A 22481-nucleotide genomic window follows, 5' to 3' on the forward strand; every position below is an offset into this window, starting at 1 on the left:
ATTTATAGATTCATTTACGCAATTAGTTCGTAAATGGGTGAATATTGTGTCTTTTAGTCTTGGCCAAAAGCCACAAAATAGTGGCCTAGAAATCTAGAAATCTGGGGTAATCTAGCAACTCTCTGTTGACTTGAGAGCTGGAAATGTGAAGCAGCGATCGCGCTAATCGCATTGAGTCAGTGGGCAGGCTTAACATAATGATGACTGACTTGCGACCATAAGGTGCTTGAAAGACAACCATTTATCCCACCCCTCCGATTGAGCCCTGCCTATGGTGAGTTCCCACACCCTACACATCTTGATGTGGATCTTGCTCGCCAGGCTAACTAAACTGATGCTGTACGGATGCTGTAAGTCTGAATACCTTATCCATGAAGTCATATGCATTTCCTTTTAAAAGTGCTGAAAAAGAAGTCAAAACTCAACCAAAAAGAAGGCATGAGTCAGGCAGAATTTCCTGAAAAATATGGTTTATTTTGTTGGTAAAACACCTACATTATAATCCAAAGGGTTTTCCCTTGATACAACCTTAGGGGTTATACAAGTCCTAAGAAGTAGATTGGATTTTGTCTAGGCCCCTTCCTCGAGCCACACTCAAGGCTGTTTCCAATTTCTTAGTGGGAATGAGCTAGAAATCGCACAATATGCTATATGACAATATTGTAATATCAGATTACCCTACAGGTTATATAGTTATATACATACTTCACTGCTTTATGTCCTTTTATGTTTGCCATTATTCATTCACTTAATGTGATACCACCTCTGCACCTTCACTTATTGTGACAGGCATCTCTAAGCATGACCTATATCGGTATGCTTTTTCTAGCAGAATGAAGTCAACATTAGACTGACGGGGGAGCTACACCAGGCGCGTAACTGAAGCGTTCCGTTTGTGATGCGTAAAATCCATTTTAGAAGACTGGTCTACTTTTTTTTAAATGTATGCCCCACTGTCGCGTCTGGTGTAGCTACTTCCATTGATTATAGTGATTATTAACTGCAGCATACGCGTCGCGAATGGAACGATTCAGTTACGCGCCTGGTGTAGCTCCCCTGTAAATCTTGGTAATTTTACTCTCTAAGAACTGTGGTTGGCATGGGAACTTGCCAGTGAGTTCTCTAATGGAACATTCATATCTGTACATCAAACAAATAACCTCTATCCATGCATTTCCTAAAATTAAAATTCAGCGTATTTTTTCAAGAGAGTCATTTCTTGCAAGAAATGATGCTGTTTTAAACGTGGAGAATCAGGAGGTTGTACGTGCGTACAAATGCACTTCTACTATTTTACAATTAAAGAAAGATCTATGATATACAGTACATGCACAGATTGTATATGGTCACACATTCACTTTCAAGATACAGATAAAAAAAAAAGAAAAAAACATTATACAAGTGATTCCTGTCCATTCACTGTTCTTCGCGTGGAGTGGTTCTTTCAGTTTAAGTATAGCCTCAGACAGATAGAGAGGTAGGTAGATAGGATTCATAGATACTATACATGGTATTGATTTATGCTGCACCTGGACTTGACGTTACAGCTGCGCCTTTTCCAGCACAGCTTTGGCATCCTTTTCCATCTCCTTGAGGGCTTTGTTGAGCATGAAGTGCATGACGGCCACAGATATTGCTCCTGCAGGTGCAGCACCAAAAAACACGATACAGCTCAGCAGACTCTTCACAGTCATGAGTCCGACCATGGAAGGCGTTTTGAAAAAAGACATCACCACCCCAGGTGTGACTCCATCTTTAAACCTTGACTTTATTTCACCTTTCAAGTCCTTCCAGTTCATTCGCACTCTTGATGCAAGCATCTTTAAAGACTTGTCTTCAAGCCCAAAGCATTTGAATGCAACGTCGAGAAATCCTGTGACTATTCCATAGTCACATGCCATTGTTAGACCTGGAACAGGGACTGCAGATGCAACACCTGAGGCTAAAGCTGTGAGCCAGACCATCCCATGAAAAATCTTCTTCTTCCTCTCTAATGCTTCAAGGGAATAGATTGGCAGAGCCTGGATGAGGGCGTGTTTCTTGTTTTCTGGAAGTTCTTTCTCTAATGTGTCCATTAACCTATTGAAATCATAACTCTGCAAATTGAAGGAGGATATCAGAAAAACCTGTGGCTTTCCAACACCTTTCAAGTTCATCTTGCAGTCCTCTCTGATCTTAGACAGCAAGTCTTCTTTGTTGAAGCCTTTCTTTTTGCTTTCAGCATTGACATCATTGTCAATCTTGGAGCGAATGAAATAAAAGAGTTTTTTCTTCTTCTTGACTGCCTTGGCCAGCTTTATGTCATTCTCTTTGAATCTTTCTGAACTGATGATGATGAAGAAGTCATAACGTTTAAACTTCACATCTTTTAAATAGGTCTTCGCCCTGAAATTCTGAGTGCCAACACCTGGCAGATCCCAAATGGTGACATTCGGCATTGTGGGATGTGTGAATGCTTTGGGCTTCCTTGTGGTCTCTGTTGCTCCTGTTTCAGCCGCTCCCTCATCATCGTTACTCAAACCCAGTATGGCGTTCACAAAGGTGGACTTTCCTGCTCCTGAATTTCCAGTTATAGCTATGTTGAGTGTCACATGTTCTAGACTCTCAATTTTTTCTCTGATCTTGTCCGGAGACTGCGTAAAGTCCTTAAACATGCCCTTTACTTCTTCAGGATGTTCAATGGCAAAATGTTTGCCAATGTCACTGTCACTGTCACTGTTACTGTCACACTCTGTGCCGTCATAATGTGACATGGCCAATCTGAAAACATAGAAAACTACAGTTAGATATGTCAGAGCTGAAATACCATTTGGACGTAATAATAAATCATACATTATTAGAAAATAGGATGTTGGCTAATATCTATTATTATGCTATAATTATATATGCTATATTTAATAAAAGTATGAAGAACTACAGTGTTGCCTTGCCTTGCTTCTTCAGCGGTCACAACAGCAAGGCAGAAGAGGTTGTCAGAAAGCGATAGCTTTAATTGATAAAGAGAGAGATAGTGCAGAAACAACAGGTGATGGAAAAGCATTAAACCAAAAGAAGAGTTCTCAGCCTCGGTTTCTTTTACATGTAGCACCACTCACCCTCTTCACTACTCACTGTTAAGCTTCATATCAAGTTAAGTCAGCACCCCCCACCCCAATATACACACACCACCTTGCTGATATCCATCTCAGATGATATACACATCACTTACTGCCCTTACTGTTCTTTTTTACTGTTTTTGTTATGTTATTGTTGAGTGTTGTACTTGTGTGCAAAGATTAACGGAGTCATATTCCTTGTGTGTTAAGCAAACCTGGCCAATAAAGCTGATTCTGATATCAATTTAGGAGATATCGTATACAACAATTCCATCATGAGGGATACAGCAGGACTTGATGATGCTGACACTTCCCTAAAAACCTCTGCAAGTCCATTTAGTTGAATAGACCTTTAGCTTCAGCTGGTTTGCAGCATACTGTATGTCCAACAATGTGCTAGAACCACATATGCTGTACATTTTACATACTATACATTTAGTAACAGAGTTAATGGAATACTGTAATGATTTCAGCCAATGTTTTTAAAGACACTTTACCTTTCTTCAGATACCTTACCTTTCTCCTACTTCAGTTTTTTGCAGTGTCTTGTCTTGTCGTGTCAAACATAATCACAAGCAATGGAATCAAAAGGCAAAGTACATAGGCTAAGAGTTGTGTATTTGTTTGCACGGACCTGTGTAATGGCGGATTTCTAAGAAACGTGTCATTTATACTCTAGCTGAAATCAGTGGAATGTAGGTGACCTACTTTTTCAAGTTGTCTGTTTTGACCTCTGGTCAAAGATGTCCTGCAGCTACTGTAGCTGTCTGTTCTGACAATTTGATGCTTGGTTACAAACCAGTGGATATGAGTTAAATGCACTGACAATCTGCACTGCTAGTATCCCCAACAGATGGGAAATGTTATTTTTAATAAGAGAGCATCATTTTTTTTAATTTATCTGAGACATACAAGAGAGAGATGCTGTGTTATTGTACTTTTGCTTTTTGCATATGATTAATCAATAGGATTCATTTTCATGCTAAAGACTAACTGACTGACTCATGACTAAAATCCAAAAAACAGGGCTTTCATTAATTGTCATTGTTTGTAACAATGTGTTCAAAATGGGACACAACATTTTCCATTACAATTTGTCCTTGAAACACAATTCATACTTGGTAACTTATAGACAGAGTTACAGCAATAAGAACTACAGTGTTGGTAGTGCATGACAATTTTACATGTAATTTATTGACTTAAACTACAGCCTATGCTGAAGCTCAATTTGTTTTACACATTCGTAAATGTATTTGTGCGTCAGACTTGTCGTTTGGACACACATTACCTTTACTAACGGAGAAGTTAAGGGCTAAAGGGCTCTCCCTCTAACAACTCACAATGTTCAACTGAATGGAGCTGAGAGGATTGAAGTTTGGGCTTGGGACAGGATCTGAACACTCTAGACTGCTCTGGTGACTGTCCTCGACTGCACTGCACTGAGGGTGCAGTGGGAACTTCCAACATAGAGTATGGTCAACATAGAACAGCGCTCACTTTTCCTGATGGGCTGTTTCACACCTTGTAGGCCTGATATTAATGTTCAGTTGAATACTGCTGCAGGGATGAAAGTTGAGCTAGGAATTGTGGTCTAATGAAGATGTATGCATATATACTTGCCTGTTATTGCCCATAAGCAAAAGCAAGCACTGCTCTGATAGGCTGCACCGAGGCTACATCACAGCAATTGCCTCCATGTGGCGCCCGATGCAGTTTTTGCAATTTCTTCGCTGTTTTTTTGCTTTTCACTCACAGTTTTCTCTACCGAGCACCCCCCCCCCCCCCCCCCCCCCCAGCTTCAGAGAAGAAATGTTACTGCACACCTCACTCGGTCAGTCTGCCATTTCCTCTTTCCCTGTTTCTCCAACAGCGGTTTACTCGCTCTCTGCTTCTTTTCACCAGCTCTGCCATGACAAATGTTCGAGAAACTCCATCGCTGCCTTGTTGTAGCCAGTGCCTGGCCTGTACAGTATGTGTGTAGTGCTGTAATAAAAGCAATTTGTTACACCACGACACTGTGAGACTTTCTGTCTCTGAGGCCGGCGGCCCGTTCTATATACAGTAGCACCTCAAGAACCCTTTTTTATTGTGCGTGTGCTGTAGTAACATAGACATCAGTGTAGTCAAAGACCCTACCTGGCAAGTGATACCACGGCATGCGGTGCAAGACTGCCAGACAGAGCAACAGTTTTTTTTTCACCACAGGCCATCAATGTGCTGTTTTGGAAACATAGAAATAAGTAAAAGTATTAGTTTTGTAGTTTTTCCATCTGTGATTGGTAATTAGATGGTGGAGGTTTCTGACTGGTTGGTTCACACAAGTATAATAATGAATATTCACCTCCGGTGATAGGCTATTGGCTAGAATGGCTGTAGCATACTGTAAGTATGTAAGCACCATGCCATGCAATATTCCAGTTGTATACTTAAACAGTTTATAACATTTTATTAATGTACAATACATGACATTTATTATTCCTATTGTGCAATAAATGCTGCATGGTTGGTTGACAATGAAGATGACTTTGACTTTTGACTTTGAGGTCAAACTGAAATAACACCTGGTGGTGAACGCAGCCCTTTAAAAAAAAAAAAAGAAAACAATTTTTTGAATGTTGCCTAACTGGATATGTTCTACATAAGCCATTCTCACTGTGAAACAAGGGGATTTATGACCGCAAAGGAATGTTCTCAAAACACCTATTTTACTAACATACAATTATCAGAAACTAGATGCATTTTCGCTGCAAAAATTAATCACGCTTGTCAATTTGTTTCCATCTCCCATTCATCCCCTGCGGTAACTTTCATGTATGTAAATTAGTGTGTGCATGTATGTGCTAGCTTTTGTGTACATCGATCACAGATCTATCATTACCGAACCAGTGGATGTTTCCCTATGCAACGAAAATATGAAATTCCTAGAAGAAAGCGCTGAAATGAAATGGCATCTGTCCATCTGCAAAATGCATGACATCACAGGGACATGTTGGTAAAAGGCTTGGAAAAATGCATCAATACAGCAGTCATTGCGATTCTCAAAGCAAAAATCTTATTTTAGTGGTTTAATCGCTCCCAGGAAAAAAACTGTATAATGGCTGCAATACACACTGCTGTGGAATCAGAAAATGTGTTGATAGATATCAATCACAATTAAAATGATTTGTTTCAACAAAAAACAAAGCAGTACAAAATAGTCCATTGGCCCAGAGAAACAAAAAACAAAATGACTTATCGGTATACGTGAGGTCGAAAAGCCTATATTCTGATATAATAACCTTTGCAGAGTGGCAGATAAATTGTATTTATCCTGACGTTTATACCCAAACCTGACATTTAGAACAGTGAAATGGGCATTATTACTGAGGAACTTTGAAAACCAAGGCTGATTAGATCACATTGTTTATACATTTGTTTAATCCGGACGATTTGTAATGCCTGTGTTCTGGGAAGGCCTGAGAATGTGCCTGCTATTTCTAGAAACAGTATTCAAAATTCAGTTGGGTTGATATATTACTCACATCTATAATTTTGACAATACCTTGATTACACACGTCTGTATCATACAATCAACATCTTAACACATATATTTCAGTACATGAACCAGTCCAATGTTCTTAAATTATGTTTGAATAATGCAAATGAGGATTCATTTACGGATATTTTGCATATACTGTACATTTACAAATGTGTATTCTAAATCAGAAATGGGAACATAAAAAAAATATATTATTGGATATGTCTTCATCATTCCATACATCAGGAAATAGTGTACTAATAAGTCGGCCTAGTCAGAAACAGCAACAAAAAAATGCCTTGTTTTAGGGAACTAAATGTTAAATCGTTAAAAAATATACATCAGGCTATAAATGATATATATGAACACACCCATGTCACCATGTTATTAAGAATCTAAGTGCAACTGCTTTGGAAATTCCTGGCACCAAATATGAGGAAAAAATATGAGTAAAGGTCCTGTAAAGATGTAATTGAAATCTACACAAATAGCGTGGAACAGAATAAAGTGGAAAATAAAGACTTAAATGTGTATTTAAAACATGTTCTATGTCATTCCTTGCATTAGTATGAAAAAATGACCTCATGTTGACCTCATGCTGACCTTGTGTCACACATGTTTCGGATGATGTCTCTTGAGAGCGTCATTGTATGTTTATTTCTTCAACTATTTTTTGTTGTTGCTGAATAGGTGGCTAATTTTTGGTAAATCCTTAATAAATGAGTTGTTCTTGTTGATCTAAGGTTATTGACATATCATCAAAATAGAAACGTTTCAGCCTTCTAATACACTGTCCATTATGTTACTATTCTATCACTACTGTATGTCACCTAGTGTATATTTTAATTATTAGGTTCAAAGGCGTTACGGTGGGCTGTATGTGCACAGGATTACGAAAAAACTATCACCCAGATTATGAAATAAACTTTATGGATGTGTAAAATGAGCAAAACACAATCATACATTTTCGAGCAATTCTGACTCATGAACAAATTCAGCTTCACTTTTTCTACTGCAGGATATTACAAGTCTTAATGTGGGCTCCAAGTGCCCTTATAGCTGTCCTGTACACCTACAGTATGCTTGTCTATGTCCTTGCAACCTCTGTATCAATCTGAGCCCTGACTGATTTGACTTGAGACCCCTTGATTGCTCAAATCTGTTGAAGAGGTGTGCATTGTCTGCTTAATATATTTGAAGATGCTGTGTCATTTGTGTGACCTCAGGTAGTCTATTTTCCATTGAACACATTTCACTCTTTTCAAATCTACTATGCAAACAACTGCAATATAATTAGAATACCTGTGAGAATCTAACAGGTCTTATCAGAGGTGTACCAGATGTTGAGGGTGAAGTTTTTCCAAAATGAGTGACTGCCCAGACCCCGGGATGGTGTATAAAAGGACCGGTGCCTGAGAGGACAGTCTCAAGCTAAAAACCATGGCCTTCCTGTGGATCCTCTCTTGCCTTGCTTTTGTGAGCTCAGCCTTCAGTAAGCCAATGAGCTGACTTTTCCTCAATGCTGCTCATATTCATAATGTGATATCAGAGTTGTTATAGGTTACTTTGACTGTTGCCATTTGGCATGTTTTTCTCTTTTTAAAAAAGTGTCCGTGCTACAGCTTAAGATGCTTTATTTCCTAAATTCATGAGAAATAAATAGGCTCTCATTGAGATCTGAACCCGTTTCTCCTAAACGGCCCACAGGGAAAAATAAGGAGCAAAAGAATAGATTGAGAAGAAAGCATTTTCACATTTTAACAGTGGACTTGAGCTCAGACAACAGGATGGCAATTTCTCATCGCTTCTTATTTTCACATCTCGTATTGATGTGAAGTTGAGCTCAATGATGTCTAGAAGAAAAAGAGTAGACAAAGAGATCTCACTCAAAATATGAATCTTCTCTGGGATTCAACATGATAGTGAGGTACTCAGTAAGTGATAACATTCCTCTGTACTTTCAGGCTGTGGCGTTCCTGCCATCAAGCCCATTGTCAGCGGCTACTCCAGGATTGTCAACGGTGAGGAGGCCGTTCCCCACTCCTGGCCCTGGCAGGTGTCCCTGCAGGTAATGCACACCTTAACTGTACTTCAAATGTCCTTTTACTCTAGAGTGTACATTTGAGCTGTAGATTTCCAACTGCCACTCCTTATTGAAGAATAATCAGTGTAGGCCTACTGTATATCAGTTGTGATCATATTTAGATTCCTTCTTGAAATTAGTTTCTCTAAGTTTGTATGGTCATGATCTGAGTATTGTCTAGCCTGTGATGATTAAAGTGAATTTAAATCAAATATCATCGTCATCACAAACCAAGACTTTTAGTTATAGTGCACTGAGTTATATTGTAACAAGGTTAAGGCAGGGATCACATTAGCCAGCGGCAACGCAACGCTCAGACCATAATGATAATCCAAAAAATTCTATCTCGTTACTAAATTCAATCTTTGTTGCTACGTTCTTATTCTAAAACTGATTATGATGAGCCAAGCATTGCGCTTCAGAGTTGAACCAAGTTCAACTCCCAGTTTACTCAACCGTTCCGCTGCCGAACCATAGAGAACAATAGGAAACCTGCCGCTTGCCGCTGGCTAGTGTGATCCCCACCTAACTCTCTCTAATCCAAGTTTCACTTCCTAATTTCTTTGTTGCAATTCAGGACTACACTGGCTTCCACTTCTGCGGCGGTTCCCTGATCAACGAGAACTGGGTTGTGACTGCTGCCCACTGCGGTGTGAAGTGAGAGTGCTTTGATTTGCTGACCCCATAACAAAACAAATGAACAAAAGACATAACACCAGCTTTTATTCCAACATTGCGACATTCCAAAAAGAATAAACCTCAAACACACTGTACTGGTTGATTTCAGGACCTCTCACCGTGTGGTCCTGGGCGAGCACGATCGCGCCTCTAACGCTGAGGGCATCCAGACCCTCCGACCCAGCCAGGTGGGTTTTCAAATCAAATTCATCCTCCTATCCTATTCAATCTAACTCCTTATACATTTTTCTTCAAGCCACTGACAATATTTTGTCCTGTGCTGCTGCAGGTGTTCAAGCACCCCAGATACAACAGCTACACCATCAGCAACGACATCACCCTGATCAAGCTGGCCACTCCCGCCCAGTTGAGCATGCGTGTGTCTCCCGTGTGCATGGCCGAGACCAACGACAACTTCTCCGGTGGCATGAGGTGTGTCACCTCTGGATGGGGTCTGACCAGATACAATGGTAATGAAATCTTTTTCTGTGCTCTGTCATAGTTATGGATCAAATAAAGTGCATCATTTCAAATGAATGCACTTGGTGTCATTAAAGCTTAGGCTCATTATAAATCTGCTGCTAGATTGACATGAACATGAGCAGACCAGTGATGAGGACGTTCTCAGATCCTTAGATTTGTAATAGAATATATCTGCTCTGTAGCAAAGATCACACCCAACATAATCTAGTCAGGTCATCTTTTTGTGATATGTTGTTGACCTAAAATGTGGCTTCACATTGACATCACTTGACTCAGTCAAAAAAAAGATGATTCTGTTTTCACACTTTGTCGTCCTTCATGATTTTCCTCAGACCTCGCTCACGGAGACTATTTTCTGTTTCAGCCGCTGATACCCCCGCTCTTCTGCAGCAGGCTTCTCTGCCCCTCCTGTCCAACTCTCAGTGCCAGCAGTACTGGGGAAGCAGAATCTCCGACCTCATGATCTGCGCTGGTGCCGCTGGTTCCTCCTCTTGCATGGTACGCGCCCACAGGATGTTGTATTTACCACTTAAAGGGATAATCCGGAGTGAAATTCACTTTAGATCAATTTTTCGGACTATTGGGAGTACATACGTTGAGTTGACACCAAAATCATGTCATTCGGATGTATTTTGAGAAAGTTCGAGTTCACCGTTTTTAGCCAAAACTCGTTAGCCTGTAAGTGACCGGGGCAGGTCCTTTCGCCACTACAAAACGCTATTTTTATACCTCTTCTACTGTTCCAAACAACGCTACACTTACGTGGTAGTGAGTAGAGGGTCCCTAAAGCCAAACCGAAGTATCCTCACGTCTTTATGTGGTCGGATAGAGAGTCCAGAATGAATTTAATCGAGTCAGTACCTTTCCGGAAATGTTAGTAAAGTGTTGTTGAAGCGTTGCGCAGCTGCCACGGCGACATTTCCGGAAGGTACTGACTCGATTAAATTCATTCTGGACTCTCTATCCGACCACATAAAGACGTGGGGATACTTCGGTTTGGCTTTAGGGATCCTCTACTCACTACCACGTAAGTGTAGTGTTGTTTGGAACAGTAGAAGAGGTATAAAAATAGCGTTTTGTAGCGGCGAAAGGACATGCCCGAGTCACTTCCAGGCTAACGAGTTTTGGCTAAAAACGGTGAGCTCGAACTTTCTCAAAATACATCCGAATGACATGATTTTGGTGTCAACTCAACGTATGTACTCCCAATAGTCCGAAAAAATGATCCAAAGTGCATTTCACTCCGGATTATCCCTTTAATCCCATTGGAACGTTCATTACTTTAAAGCTTCCTGTTTATGTAGCCTATGTCAAAGTCTTCCAAAGGCTTTGGCGGTAACGGCATTATGTATTGATTTGCTTTGTAAGTGTAAACCAAAGGATCTGTACCTTTCCAAGGGTTTCAGTCAGCATGATCAAATCATCTCTGAACACTGGCCAGATGTGTTTCTCCTGTCCCTAATATCCCTTTGTTGTTGTGTGCGCTGCAGGGTGACTCTGGTGGCCCCCTGGTCTGTGAGAAGGCTGGAGCCTGGACCCTGGTTGGTATCGTGTCCTGGGGCAGTGGCACCTGCACCACCTCCATGCCCGGAGTGTACGCCCGCGTCACCGCCCTCCGCTCCTGGGTGGACCAGACCCTCGCCGCCAACTAAAGCCGCCATGACTGTTTTTAGTTTCACCCTAGTCTAATTAAAGAATAAAACTGCACTTTGAAAGACATCTTTGTTGTTCTCTCTCTTTGTGTTAATGTACCAAAAAAAATCCTAAAGATACAAAAGGATTCTAGCAAAAGGATCAGCTTACTCCACTACTATAACTCTAAATGTTTGGTTATTTGACTTAAGGTTCCTACTACATCACTATGTGATCTACACATTTTGATATGATGGGTAGTCTCATGTAATGTCTCACTTGAGCAGGTTGCTAGCAAGTGTGCTCTCATTTCTACCATTTCCAGTCTGGCAGCCATGTTTCAGGCTCTTAAAGTTGTGATACTATTACTCCAATTGACCTGTACACCAGACATCTTCTGTTCATCTCCAACCGTTACCAATGTTAATATATGTTAATTAATTAACAAAGTTGTTAAATAAGATCAATACAATTTTATAGATATGTGGCAAGTGGTAGTAAAGTGTTAGATATTAATTTGTATGTTATCCGACTACGCCACCCTGGGAGTCTCACCCAGGGAAATGCATGTACTAAGTTTCCTCAAAAAGGCACCCAGGTTCATTAACTGAGAGAGAGACGTGGTTCCATTCCAGTAAAATGACAATAATTTATTAACAAAATCTAAAATTACGCTCACATTGCCTCAAGCACATCAGACATACCAAGGGGAGACAGACAGCAGGAACTGAGGCTTACCAGCGAGGGGACTGGCTAACTAAGGAGAGAGGCGTCCCAGGAGAGGTCACACCACTGCAAGAGTGTCCACGTACAGTATTCGCACACACACACACACAGCAAAGGTCAAATCAGCAACCCGTGAGGTATAATAGTAGCACACCAAAAAGGGGACACCACCAGGAAGACAGCAGCCCCTCCACCGTAGGCCTCAGCTCCTAGAAAAGACGCAGGACAGGGGGAGGACAATTAGTGGGAGCCACACCGGTTAATCAACCACATAAAGAATCACAATTACGGGTAAGACACGGGCTCTCAGCAGCTGGACAAATGGCCTCCTGCCAGTGCAACAAACAAACAAACAAACAAACAAACAAACAAAAACTAAAGTAGAAATTCCCCAGAAATAATAAATACTAGCACACTGGTAATCCACAGCACAGATGGAATAGCAGCCTCCTATCAGTGGCTAATCAAATCATAAGAAGAAAGCTAGAAAACCAGAGATACATTACAAAGTAAGAGATGTTGGGACACTGGTTATCAGCAGCGCAGGGGAAATGGCCTCCTGCCAGTGGTAAAGCAAATCAAAACAGTAGAGTAATAAACCAAAACCATGTACACACAGAATTGACAAGAATGACACGTAATATGACAAAGTCGAGACAAACGTTAGCGGTCACACGGTTAGGCCTACAAACACAGATGAGCGATCACGCTTCGTGAAGACAAAGCAGCAGCGGTCACACAGCAGCAGTTCCCCGTCTCGTTGTTAGCTAAGTCTCAGTAGGTTCGCATAGCAGAGGGCACAATAAGTGCTAGGATGTAGCAGCGACTACCTAAAATGTAAACAACATTCATTATATGTGGCGATGTAGCCTATTTGCGTCACCGATAAAATATAAACATACCGGCTATGATGCAATTCCAACTACGGAGATGCATGGGGATGAATGGATCCACAAGGAAGCTGTATACGCAAAAAGTGCACAAGTATAACAACTAGACAGCCACAAAATCAACCAACAGCAAAACTTCACGAGGAAGTGCTCAAATTGTTACCTGTGTGAGCAGTGGGAATTGGGCGAGCAGCGACCAGCCAGTCCGACGTGAAACAGGAAAGGGTAGTAGGGGAGAGCCGGGTCAATTGAGACACTTTTCAGTTAAACGATCTTTTCAAAGATTACGTTATGTACACAAACATTTTTATCATGTGATCAACAACTCACATGTGTTGTGTCTTAGTTACAAGTGTAATTTAACACATATGTTGGATGATCACGCTGTTTTCAAACTTTGAACGTAAGTTGACATTTGTCTCAAATGCCCAACCTATGCGTGTCGTTTGAGACACATAGGAGGGGCAATTAATACAGCATGTTTTAAACAGAAACTACTGACCTTACTCACGTTTTTATTAAGCATATCGGACAACATACTAGTGTACTCGTCATCCCGTAAATGTCACATTATTTCTCGCAATATAACTAGGTCAAACAAATATTTGTGTCCCGTGCGTAACTTCTGATCAAAAAAAAAATCTACCGCATGTAATATTTGTTTCCCTCACTTCGCTGAATATCTGTGGATTCATGTCATACACATGTTTTGTTCATTCAAAATATATGTTGTTCATTCAAACAAGTTGTTGTTAACTCAAATCAGTTGTTGTTCCTCGCAAAACAGTTATTAATTCGGTGAAATACAGATATTGGCCCTTTCCGAAACCAGCCCCTAAATCCTAACACTACACACTTCCACTTCGTTTGCGCGTTCACGCGCAGGTCCGCCACATTAAGTATCATCCGAAACGAATTTTGAGTCGAGTGAAGTGCCTAGGGAGAGGGGCTACCACGCCTCCAGGAGCAAGTCAGCATCGATGCTGACTTGAAACGCAGGTGCAACCGTTTTCAAGTGTTCGTGCAGCTCGTGTATCTCCCTGCCAGTTGTTTTTTGGTCCGTATGACGGCATTTACAGACAAAAGCGTGATTTAAGCTACATTGTAACAACTCATGTTCAGTTTGATACTCAGTAAAATGTGCAAGATCGTACAGAAGTAGGCTGTAATATTTGAACACATGTGCAGGTCGCATTTACAGCACTTTTATAATTTGATGTTAAATAAAGCATAAAATGCAACTCCTCACTCATAGTAATGAAAGGAGAGAAGAGGGATGTATATCCTAATACATAGGGGTGTCCAGAACATCTTAATTGGCGATTTAATATATATTGGCTTCATAATTTCTATGAAAACGAATATGACGTCAACTTCCTTCTCCCTTCAAGCGCATCCGAAATGTAGCGCTGTTTTAACCCCCTAACCCTTCAAATGCGAGTGTTCTCCGCACCCACGAGTGGACTTGAAAAGGAAGTTCACTCGCTAACCGAGTCGAAGTGAGTAGGGATCCGTTTCGGAAAGGGCCATTGATCGTGTAATGTGGCCACATCCGGGTTATAGCGTTAGGGACATTTAAACAGCTGTACCAATTGAACCTCCAGCGACTACTGACACTTAAACCTGTTTTGCTTCTAAACTTCAAAACTATGACATTGCATACTTTAGGGTCTGTTTAAGTACGAATTCATCTGTTGTTTGATCATATTATTATTGCATGGCACCCAAAATAGAACTTTTGATCACAAAAAAACTACCGCATGTAAGATTTTACTTACCGTAGACGAAAACCGGTTCCCGCTATAACTTTTGAATGGCGTGACGTAATTTCACGAGATTTGCCAGGATTGGTAGGTGTTATGTGCTAGACGTAGTGTCAAAATCTGACGGCTCAAGCTTGGATGGTTTTCGAGGAAATCGCTGTGTATCAATTGCCCCATGTCCCAATCGACCCGGCGTACAAAAGTTCCCACCAAGCCATTGGTTGACCAATTACCTGTCAGTATACGGGGGCGCTACAGACTGGAACTAATTTCCATTCTGCTACAGATAAATACACTGCATATCTTAAACAAATGTAACAAATATTATGACCAAGTTGAATATTTGTTCCATCATTAAGGAAGAGCTGGAGGTAGTAAAAAGCTCCAGGTACTACCAGTGTGTGCACCATGACAACAACCTGGACTGAAAGTGCAACACCAAGACTGCCTGGTGAGCGCATTATGCTTGAGAAAGCTTAAGTCTTTTCATGTGTGCAGTATAATGTTGAAACATGTTTTACCAGTCTCCTGTTTGTAATGCAATTTTCTTTGCAGTCATCTTTTGGGGCAGTAACATCAGAGCCAATGACACCAAAAAAGTAAACAAGCTGATTAAAAGAGGTGTCTCTGTGCTTGGAAGTACACTCGAGCACTATACACTGTATACCCACCGCATGAACTCGTGGTCAGAGTGCTTTTAGCTAGAGGCTGCTTCAACTTCACTGCATAGACCATCAGAGAAAGTATTCCTGCCCACTGCTATACCAATTTACATTTGACTCTCCTGGGTGAGGATCATATTCTGATAGACAATGCACAGGTTACATTCAATTGCACTTTATATTGTACTGTATGTGTGCGTCTCTGTGAGTTTTCGCTTGTGTGTAGTGGGTGTAATGTATGTTCCCTTGTGAGTGAGTGTGTGTGTGTGTGTGTGTGTGTGTGTGTGTGTGTGTGTGTGTGTGTGTGTCTGTGTGTGTGTGTGTGTGTGTGGGTGTGTGTGTGAGTGTGTCTGTGTCTGTGTCTGTGTGTCTGTGTGTGTGTGTGTGTGTGTGTGTGTGTGTGTGTGTGTGTGTTTACTACCACATGAGGACTAGGCTATTATTTGTGTCAGAATAGAGAGCATAACTCCCGGTTATGTCCTGGTGCCCAAACTACCAAATATACAGTACATGTTGATAAAACAGAAATAAAAGCATATTGACTTGATGTAAAAATATTAAGAAAGCATTAACTCAAATATCTGTGGTCCAAAGACGGTTGATTCAGGTAAGACAAAAACTCCTTTACCATGCTCAGTTTAAGGCTTTCATTTTGTTCCTTCAAAGCAGGTACTGCCCCCTCCCCCCCTTTCTTGTGATTTCTGTCAAAAAGTGCACCTGTTTGAAGGTCAAATTGAAATGACACTAAGTGGTGAACACAGCCCTTTTTTCAGGAAGAAAAAAAAATAGAATGTTGCCTCACTGGATATTTTCTACATAGGCCTACTGTAAGCAATTTCACAGTGAAACAAGGAGATGTATGACACTAAAGGAATTAGCGGTTATAAGTTAGTAAGTTTGACATTTGCTGGATATTCGTTTTCGAAAGCTAATACCCGCTATCTTAGCATTCTCAAAGCACATATTGTACTAACATAGATATTAATAGTAATGAAAAGTTAACCTTGTTAATGTAGGTGTACAACCAACTAATGTCACTACATAGTGACATTATAATAACATGATGTCTTACCGCAGTATACCGATATGTGAATCTTTGTCAAACGGAGGTCCGACCCTTCAGGTGATTCAGATATGATGCTAACATGTGGAAATTATGTGTGAACGACACTGACGCATATGAATAGAAGTTTGGAGTTCCAAATGTCTGGTGATGTTGTTCAGATAGGGCTTGATATCCACAGAACATGCAAACTTACACCTATGTCTGAAAGCAGCTTGTGAGAGAAAGTAATTGAAGACCCAAATGTAACCAACCATAAATAAATGCCATAGCTATCTGTGGTAATCACTCAACATAGCACAAGCATAGGCTACTCTGATTGTTTAATATTATGATAGACATTATACTACAACATTACATTAAGCTTTATTAAAAGTTAATTTTGGCTTATCATATCAGCCTACAAGACTCAACTATCATTCTCAATATAGTGCATTATGTGTTGCTATAAAAATGACTAATAAGTCACAAAAAGCATGGGGGGAAAAACAGAAAACATACAATGTATTTACAGTAAGTGCATTCTCATGGATCCAAGAGAGGGAGTATAACCATGAAAGTGCAGAAGTCACCAGGGTGTGTTCTTTTTCAGCATGCACTATGTGTTAATGCCAAGCACTGGAGGGCACTGTAGTATACAACAATCTGTTACGAATACATGCGTAACTAGCTGGCTTATCACTCATCAAAGCAATATCCATTCTATGTCTAAGCATGTTTAGTGTTTTGATGAATTTGTCCATGCATTTACAGTATTGGCATAATGGCATTGTACACTTTCAGACCTTCATTGGATGGTCTGATGTCATAAAAACTTTTGATCTCATTAGGCATTATCCTTTTTCCCATGTTCAATTGAAAGGGTGCAGTCTCTCTGTTTCTCAACTGAAGCCTACAGTACCTTCACTGACAAGATTTGGGAAAGATTCTTGAAAGATTGTAGTCTTTTAACTAATACCCCTCATTCAAGCTTTACTCAGAAGACTACAATCTTTCAAGAACCTTTCCCAAATCTTGTCAGTATAGGCTTAACTTAAAATCAGAGGACGGACATACTTCTACCATTCATTAAGATTCAGTAAACAGAGATATAGTTGACAGTTTGATCCTGAATGGGAATAGCAATGAGGACACCTATTAGACATAAAAAAACTGCAGTCTCTGGAAACAGTAAGCAGTTTTTGGTGCAGGTCCCTGTCCACGATCCAGCAAATGTGGGGAAGATCCTGTAGACGGAAGAAGGCAGAGGCATAGAGCTGACTCCTGGACAGCAAGACAGGGACTAATTGACTGTGTGGTGGTGGAAGGATGTCAGGCTCGGCCTGCTGAAAGCAGTAACTTTAAAGGAGAGTATGAGCCACCTATTGGCTAGTGGTAATGAGTAAATGAGCATAAACCATGAATCCTCCTTGTACTGAAGCTATCATTTCTTCTCTGGCTTCTTTGTGTCGCCATCAGTGTCATCCTCTCTCTCCTCCTCTGCTCCGTCGATACCTGCACCCATCAGCACTAATTTGGCATCTTCTTAAGGCCCTTGTTTAGAAGATGGAAGACTGTGCCAAAGGAAACTCCTCCTGCAATCAGAGCACCGGCAAAGGGTACCATGCTGAAGATGCACTCTATGGTCATCGCAATGCCCACAGGGACAGAGGTGAAGAACTTCATCACGACTTTCCTGTTGACTCCCTCTGTGAAGCGTGACTTCATGGGCATCTTGAGCTCTTCAACGGACTTGCTCACTCTTTCGCCCAGGTTTCTGAGTGACCGGTCATCCAAGCCCAAAGCCTCGAAGGATCTTTGGAAGAAGGATATCATTATGCCAAGGTCACAGGCAAATGACAGACCAGGTACTGGGGCCATGGCGATGACGCTGGAGCCAAGTGCTGTAAGCCAGATGAGTCTTTGCAGGACTTTCAATTTTTTATCGATCATAGCCATTGAGCAAACATGAAGTGACTGGATCAGTGCCAGCCTCTTGTGATTTGGGAGCTCCTTCTCCAGGGTGTCGATGAGGAGTTGGAAATCATAGTTGCCAAGGTCATTGGAAGACACCAGGAACACTTTGGGGGATCCTACTTTTTTCAGATTCTTTGTACAGTCTTCTCTTATTATGTTGAGAACCTCTTCTTTGTTGAAGTTCTTTTTCTTCATCTCTGAGCGGATGTCGTTGTCGATCTTTGAGCGCACAAAATAGAACAGCTTTTTCTTGCTCCTGATCTCTTTGGCCAGCATGATGTCATTCTCCTTAAATCGCTCCGAGGTCATGATGATGAAGAAGTCATAGGTTGTGAATTTGACATCCTTGAGGTACTGCTTTGCCTTAAACTTTGGGCTTCCAATTCCTGGCAGGTCCCAGATCTGTACGTTGGCCATAGTAGGATGAGAATACTTAAGGGGCTCCATGGTCGTCTCTGTCACTCCAGTTGCAGCTGAATGCTCGTCATCATCTTGCACACCCCTAATTGCGTTGACGTAGGAGGATTTCCCAGCGCCTGTGGTGCCTGTTATGGCAATATTTAGGACAACATTTTCTAGCTTGTCCAGTTTCTCCTTGACCTTGGAGTTTGCTGCTTCCTTAGAGTTCTTCTGGAAATCCTCAATGATTTCCTTAAAATCTTCATCTTCAGTGTCGATGCTCAGTGGAGCGTCATAGTCAGGCTCTGGGTTTTCATAGATGTGAATCATATCTTGCATCTATGAGGAAAAGGAGTGTGCTGACATGTTGTTATCAACAAGGTTAAATGTAGCACTTAAATGTAAGGTTCCAGTGAACAAGATGAGAGTACCGAAGTGTGACATTCCGTTTCCATGACTGCAGTGTCACATGGATCTAAATAAACTTTTGAGGTGGCATTGACAGCATTGCACTTAGACATGCAGCATTGCAGCCTCGTTTCTATCTCCTAAATTATTTATAGTTGTTAAAACGTGTTTTACCTCCATCTACAGTAGTGTGCAACTGAGAAATGGGTAATTGGGCTATTAATACTGTAGGCTACAACTTACTGCAATCTATCCTAAACATCTACTAAGCCTTCTCTGGGTATTGCCAGCAATATTCAAATAAAACATTTTAACCTATTTTACTTAATTCGCTTCTGTGCGAACAATTCCTAAACCATTTTTGCTGAAATTGACTTTAACTTTGTTTTTGGACATCATGTCGTTTTTATCTGTGTGCCTAACTCTAGCTTTGCCCGCAACATGTTGCCTTAGGGCGTACTCACACTAGGTACGCTTCACCAGTACCATACTGGAGCACTGTTGCCTCTGGTCCCTGGTTTGCGCTCACACTGCATATCAAACCGTACTTGGGTACGATTGAGTTGCTTAGCGGCTTTTAGTCTGTCAGAGTCAGTCTTTTTCTAGTTTTGCGGTTTACGACAATATCAAACCCCAGATAACAATTTCCTTTGGGCCGGATCCGCATAAAAGCCTTTAGATCCGCATGTAGCGGACCTACGGTATCTGACTGTGGGCCAGATGTGGCCCACACACAATAAGCGGACCCGTATTGCAGATCCGTACAACACAAAATAAGCGGACCCGTGGCACACACAATAAACGGACCCGTATTGCAGATCCGTACCACACACAAGAAGCGGACCCGTACCACACACAAGAGGCGCGCAACTAGGCTACTTGTTGTTTTCTTTTACTCGGCTATCTATGGTTATCACCACACAATGTGAAGCTAAATCACTTACTCAATAGTCATCATAGATATCGTACGGAGCCTCTAAAGGGACCTGAGGAAACTTTTATATTTCAGGTGCGCACCTAAAACTTTCAGGTGCGCACCTGAAAGTTTTAGGTGGGCACCTGAAAAGTTTTAGATGCGCACCTGAAAGTTTCAAGTGTGCACCTGAAATTACACCAATTACGTGACAGTGCTGGAAGGCAAAAAGATAGGAGATTTACATTTGAAGAAGTGAACACCTTCACTTTAACATCTTTTGTAGTTCTATTTTGTTCAGTGTCTTCAGGATCCAATTCAAGATTTCGTTAATGGTTTTAAAGCACTAAATGGCCTGGCCCCAACCTACATCTCTTATTCGTTCTTCAAGGCAATTTCTTTTTGTGGAGAGAATGTGCAGAACTGAGCGGCGGTCATATTTTGTACCGCCATGCGATACATCTATTTTTTAATGAAACTGCAACTTGACTGATGAGGGAGATTGTGATAAAGATGATAATATCTGGTTGAACTTAATTTTGCCAGTTGACAGAAGAACACACCTTGTTATTAAAGTGTTTATCAGTCGCTATGGTAACTTGCTAATGGCATGCCGATGGACTACAGTCAAAGCCATCGATATCTCAAAGTTGCGTCAGCCGTTGACTTCACTGTTAGAGCGGTCACGTGGTTAGTGGTAGTCTCAGTAGTTCCTTTGGTCCCTGGTTTACTACGGGACTGACAGCAGCGATCACATTTTTATTTACGGTAAATACTCAATGAAAATTATTATAAACAGCATTGCCACATACATATATTACTCACTGAAAATGCATTATTATGCACACGACCATAAGTCATGTAGAAAAGTCTTATGATAACACCTGAGATATTCATTCATTCCCCCATTGAGAGGAACTACTGAACGACCCATGACATACCGGATGTGCCGCCATTTTTTTGTACACGGAAGTGAATGGTTGTGTCGCAACTTTGAGATATCGATGGCTTTGACTACAGTATGCTGCAGAAAAAAGGACATACAGTACAGTCTTAAAATACAGTGAGATCAACACTAGAACAACTAGAGTCACAAATGCCCCTCCTTCACAAATTTAACTAAACAAATAAGAAAATGATTCAAACAATCAAATTACTGAATGTGAGTCTTTTGCTTGTACAGTAGTTACAATATTGTGTTGCCACTAGTACATTTGTTTACAAATATTGTTTCTTTTAGCCTGATTAGTAGGCTAAATTAGATATTAGAGTTTAAACACGGGAATCCAGATTGTTTTTTTACAGAAATGTTATCCAGCAGACATACACACAAATCTGGATTTTTTTTTGTGTGTGTGTGTGTGTGTGTGTGTGTGTGTGTGTGTGTGTGTGTGTGTGTGTGTGTGTGCAGTGCTATGATGCATGTACAAATGTTTGATGTTTTAGAATAATCATGTCAAAGGGGGAAAAAACAAAGAATGCTTGTGTGTAATGAAGTGTTCAAGAAGTACAGTATGTAGCCTATATCAGAGCCATAGATATATGGCTCTGGCCTATATGTCTTCTTGTGGTCAGCTGGCATCATTGTAATTCCATGTTGCTAAAGGTTTACATTAGCATTGATATCTTTCTATGTGGATACAAATCAAATAGTGAATATGAAGTGATTTGATCTGGTTCTTTCATGTGAGATGAGCTCTTTAAGTGTGAGCTGATAATTGATAAAATCAGCGCTAACATCCTTGTGAAAAAAAACAGAATAAGCTGCTGTGACATGTTGCAGAACAAGAAGATTTGGTTCCCATGGTTCCCATGGTTGTGTGTAGATTTGTGTGTGTCACATAGACGTTGTCATCGCCTTGCTGTGCCCCCCCGTTCTGTGATTAGTTCTTTCGCTGAGGCAAAAATCTTGTCCATGGAATCCAGGCTGCCTATACCCAGGCTATCTTGTTCTTGTTCCTCCTGTACAAATTCAACAATTGCACTAAAGTTTTCACTGCAGTAAAAACAAATTGTCTTTTATTGTTTATGAAATTGAAATTGAAATGAATATCTGTACACTCTTCAGACAAAAGTGTTGGGATAGCTCAAACGTAATGACATTTCATTCTAAATCCATTAATATGGAGCTGATGCCCCTTTGCAGCTGCAGCTCATCTGGGAAGGGTCTTGTGGCAATTGTTCCTCATACATGCAGAAATGCATTCAAAGCA

At 40.9% G+C, this 22481-nt stretch overlaps 3 protein-coding genes and 1 long non-coding RNA gene across 4 annotated transcripts; 1 reads left to right on the plus strand and 3 right to left on the minus strand.

Moving 5' to 3' along the window:
- Nucleotides 1-1541: 1541 nt before the first annotated feature.
- LOC134083393 (interferon-gamma-inducible GTPase 10-like) lies at nt 1542-2753 on the minus strand. Its single transcript, XM_062539721.1, has one exon. The coding sequence runs from the start codon at nt 2751-2753 to the stop codon at nt 1542-1544; it is 1212 nt and encodes a 403-aa protein (XP_062395705.1).
- A 5295-nt stretch (nt 2754-8048) lies between these two features.
- Nucleotides 8049-11567, plus strand: LOC134082932 (chymotrypsin A-like). Its single transcript, XM_062538989.1, has 7 exons — nt 8049-8104; nt 8577-8680; nt 9273-9352; nt 9483-9561; nt 9663-9843; nt 10221-10354; nt 11347-11567. The coding sequence occupies exons 1-7, from the start codon at nt 8053-8055 to the stop codon at nt 11506-11508; spliced, it is 792 nt and encodes a 263-aa protein (XP_062394973.1). The 5' UTR covers nt 8049-8052; the 3' UTR covers nt 11509-11567.
- A 545-nt stretch (nt 11568-12112) lies between these two features.
- LOC134082944 (uncharacterized) lies at nt 12113-13309 on the minus strand. Its single transcript, XR_009939675.1, has 3 exons — nt 13268-13309; nt 13117-13175; nt 12113-13044 (listed from the first exon to the last, which is right to left on the minus strand). It is a non-coding gene; the product is annotated as an uncharacterized LOC134082944 (long non-coding RNA).
- Nucleotides 13310-18101: 4792 nt separating this feature from the next.
- Nucleotides 18102-19277, minus strand: LOC134083394 (interferon-gamma-inducible GTPase 10-like). Its single transcript, XM_062539722.1, has one exon. It carries the CDS (start codon nt 19275-19277, stop codon nt 18102-18104), a length of 1176 nt encoding a protein of 391 aa, XP_062395706.1.
- Nucleotides 19278-22481: the final 3204 nt, after the last annotated feature.

This window comes from Sardina pilchardus, chromosome 6 (genome assembly GCF_963854185.1).
Source record: "Sardina pilchardus chromosome 6, fSarPil1.1, whole genome shotgun sequence".
NCBI lineage: Eukaryota > Metazoa > Chordata > Actinopteri > Clupeiformes > Clupeidae > Sardina > Sardina pilchardus.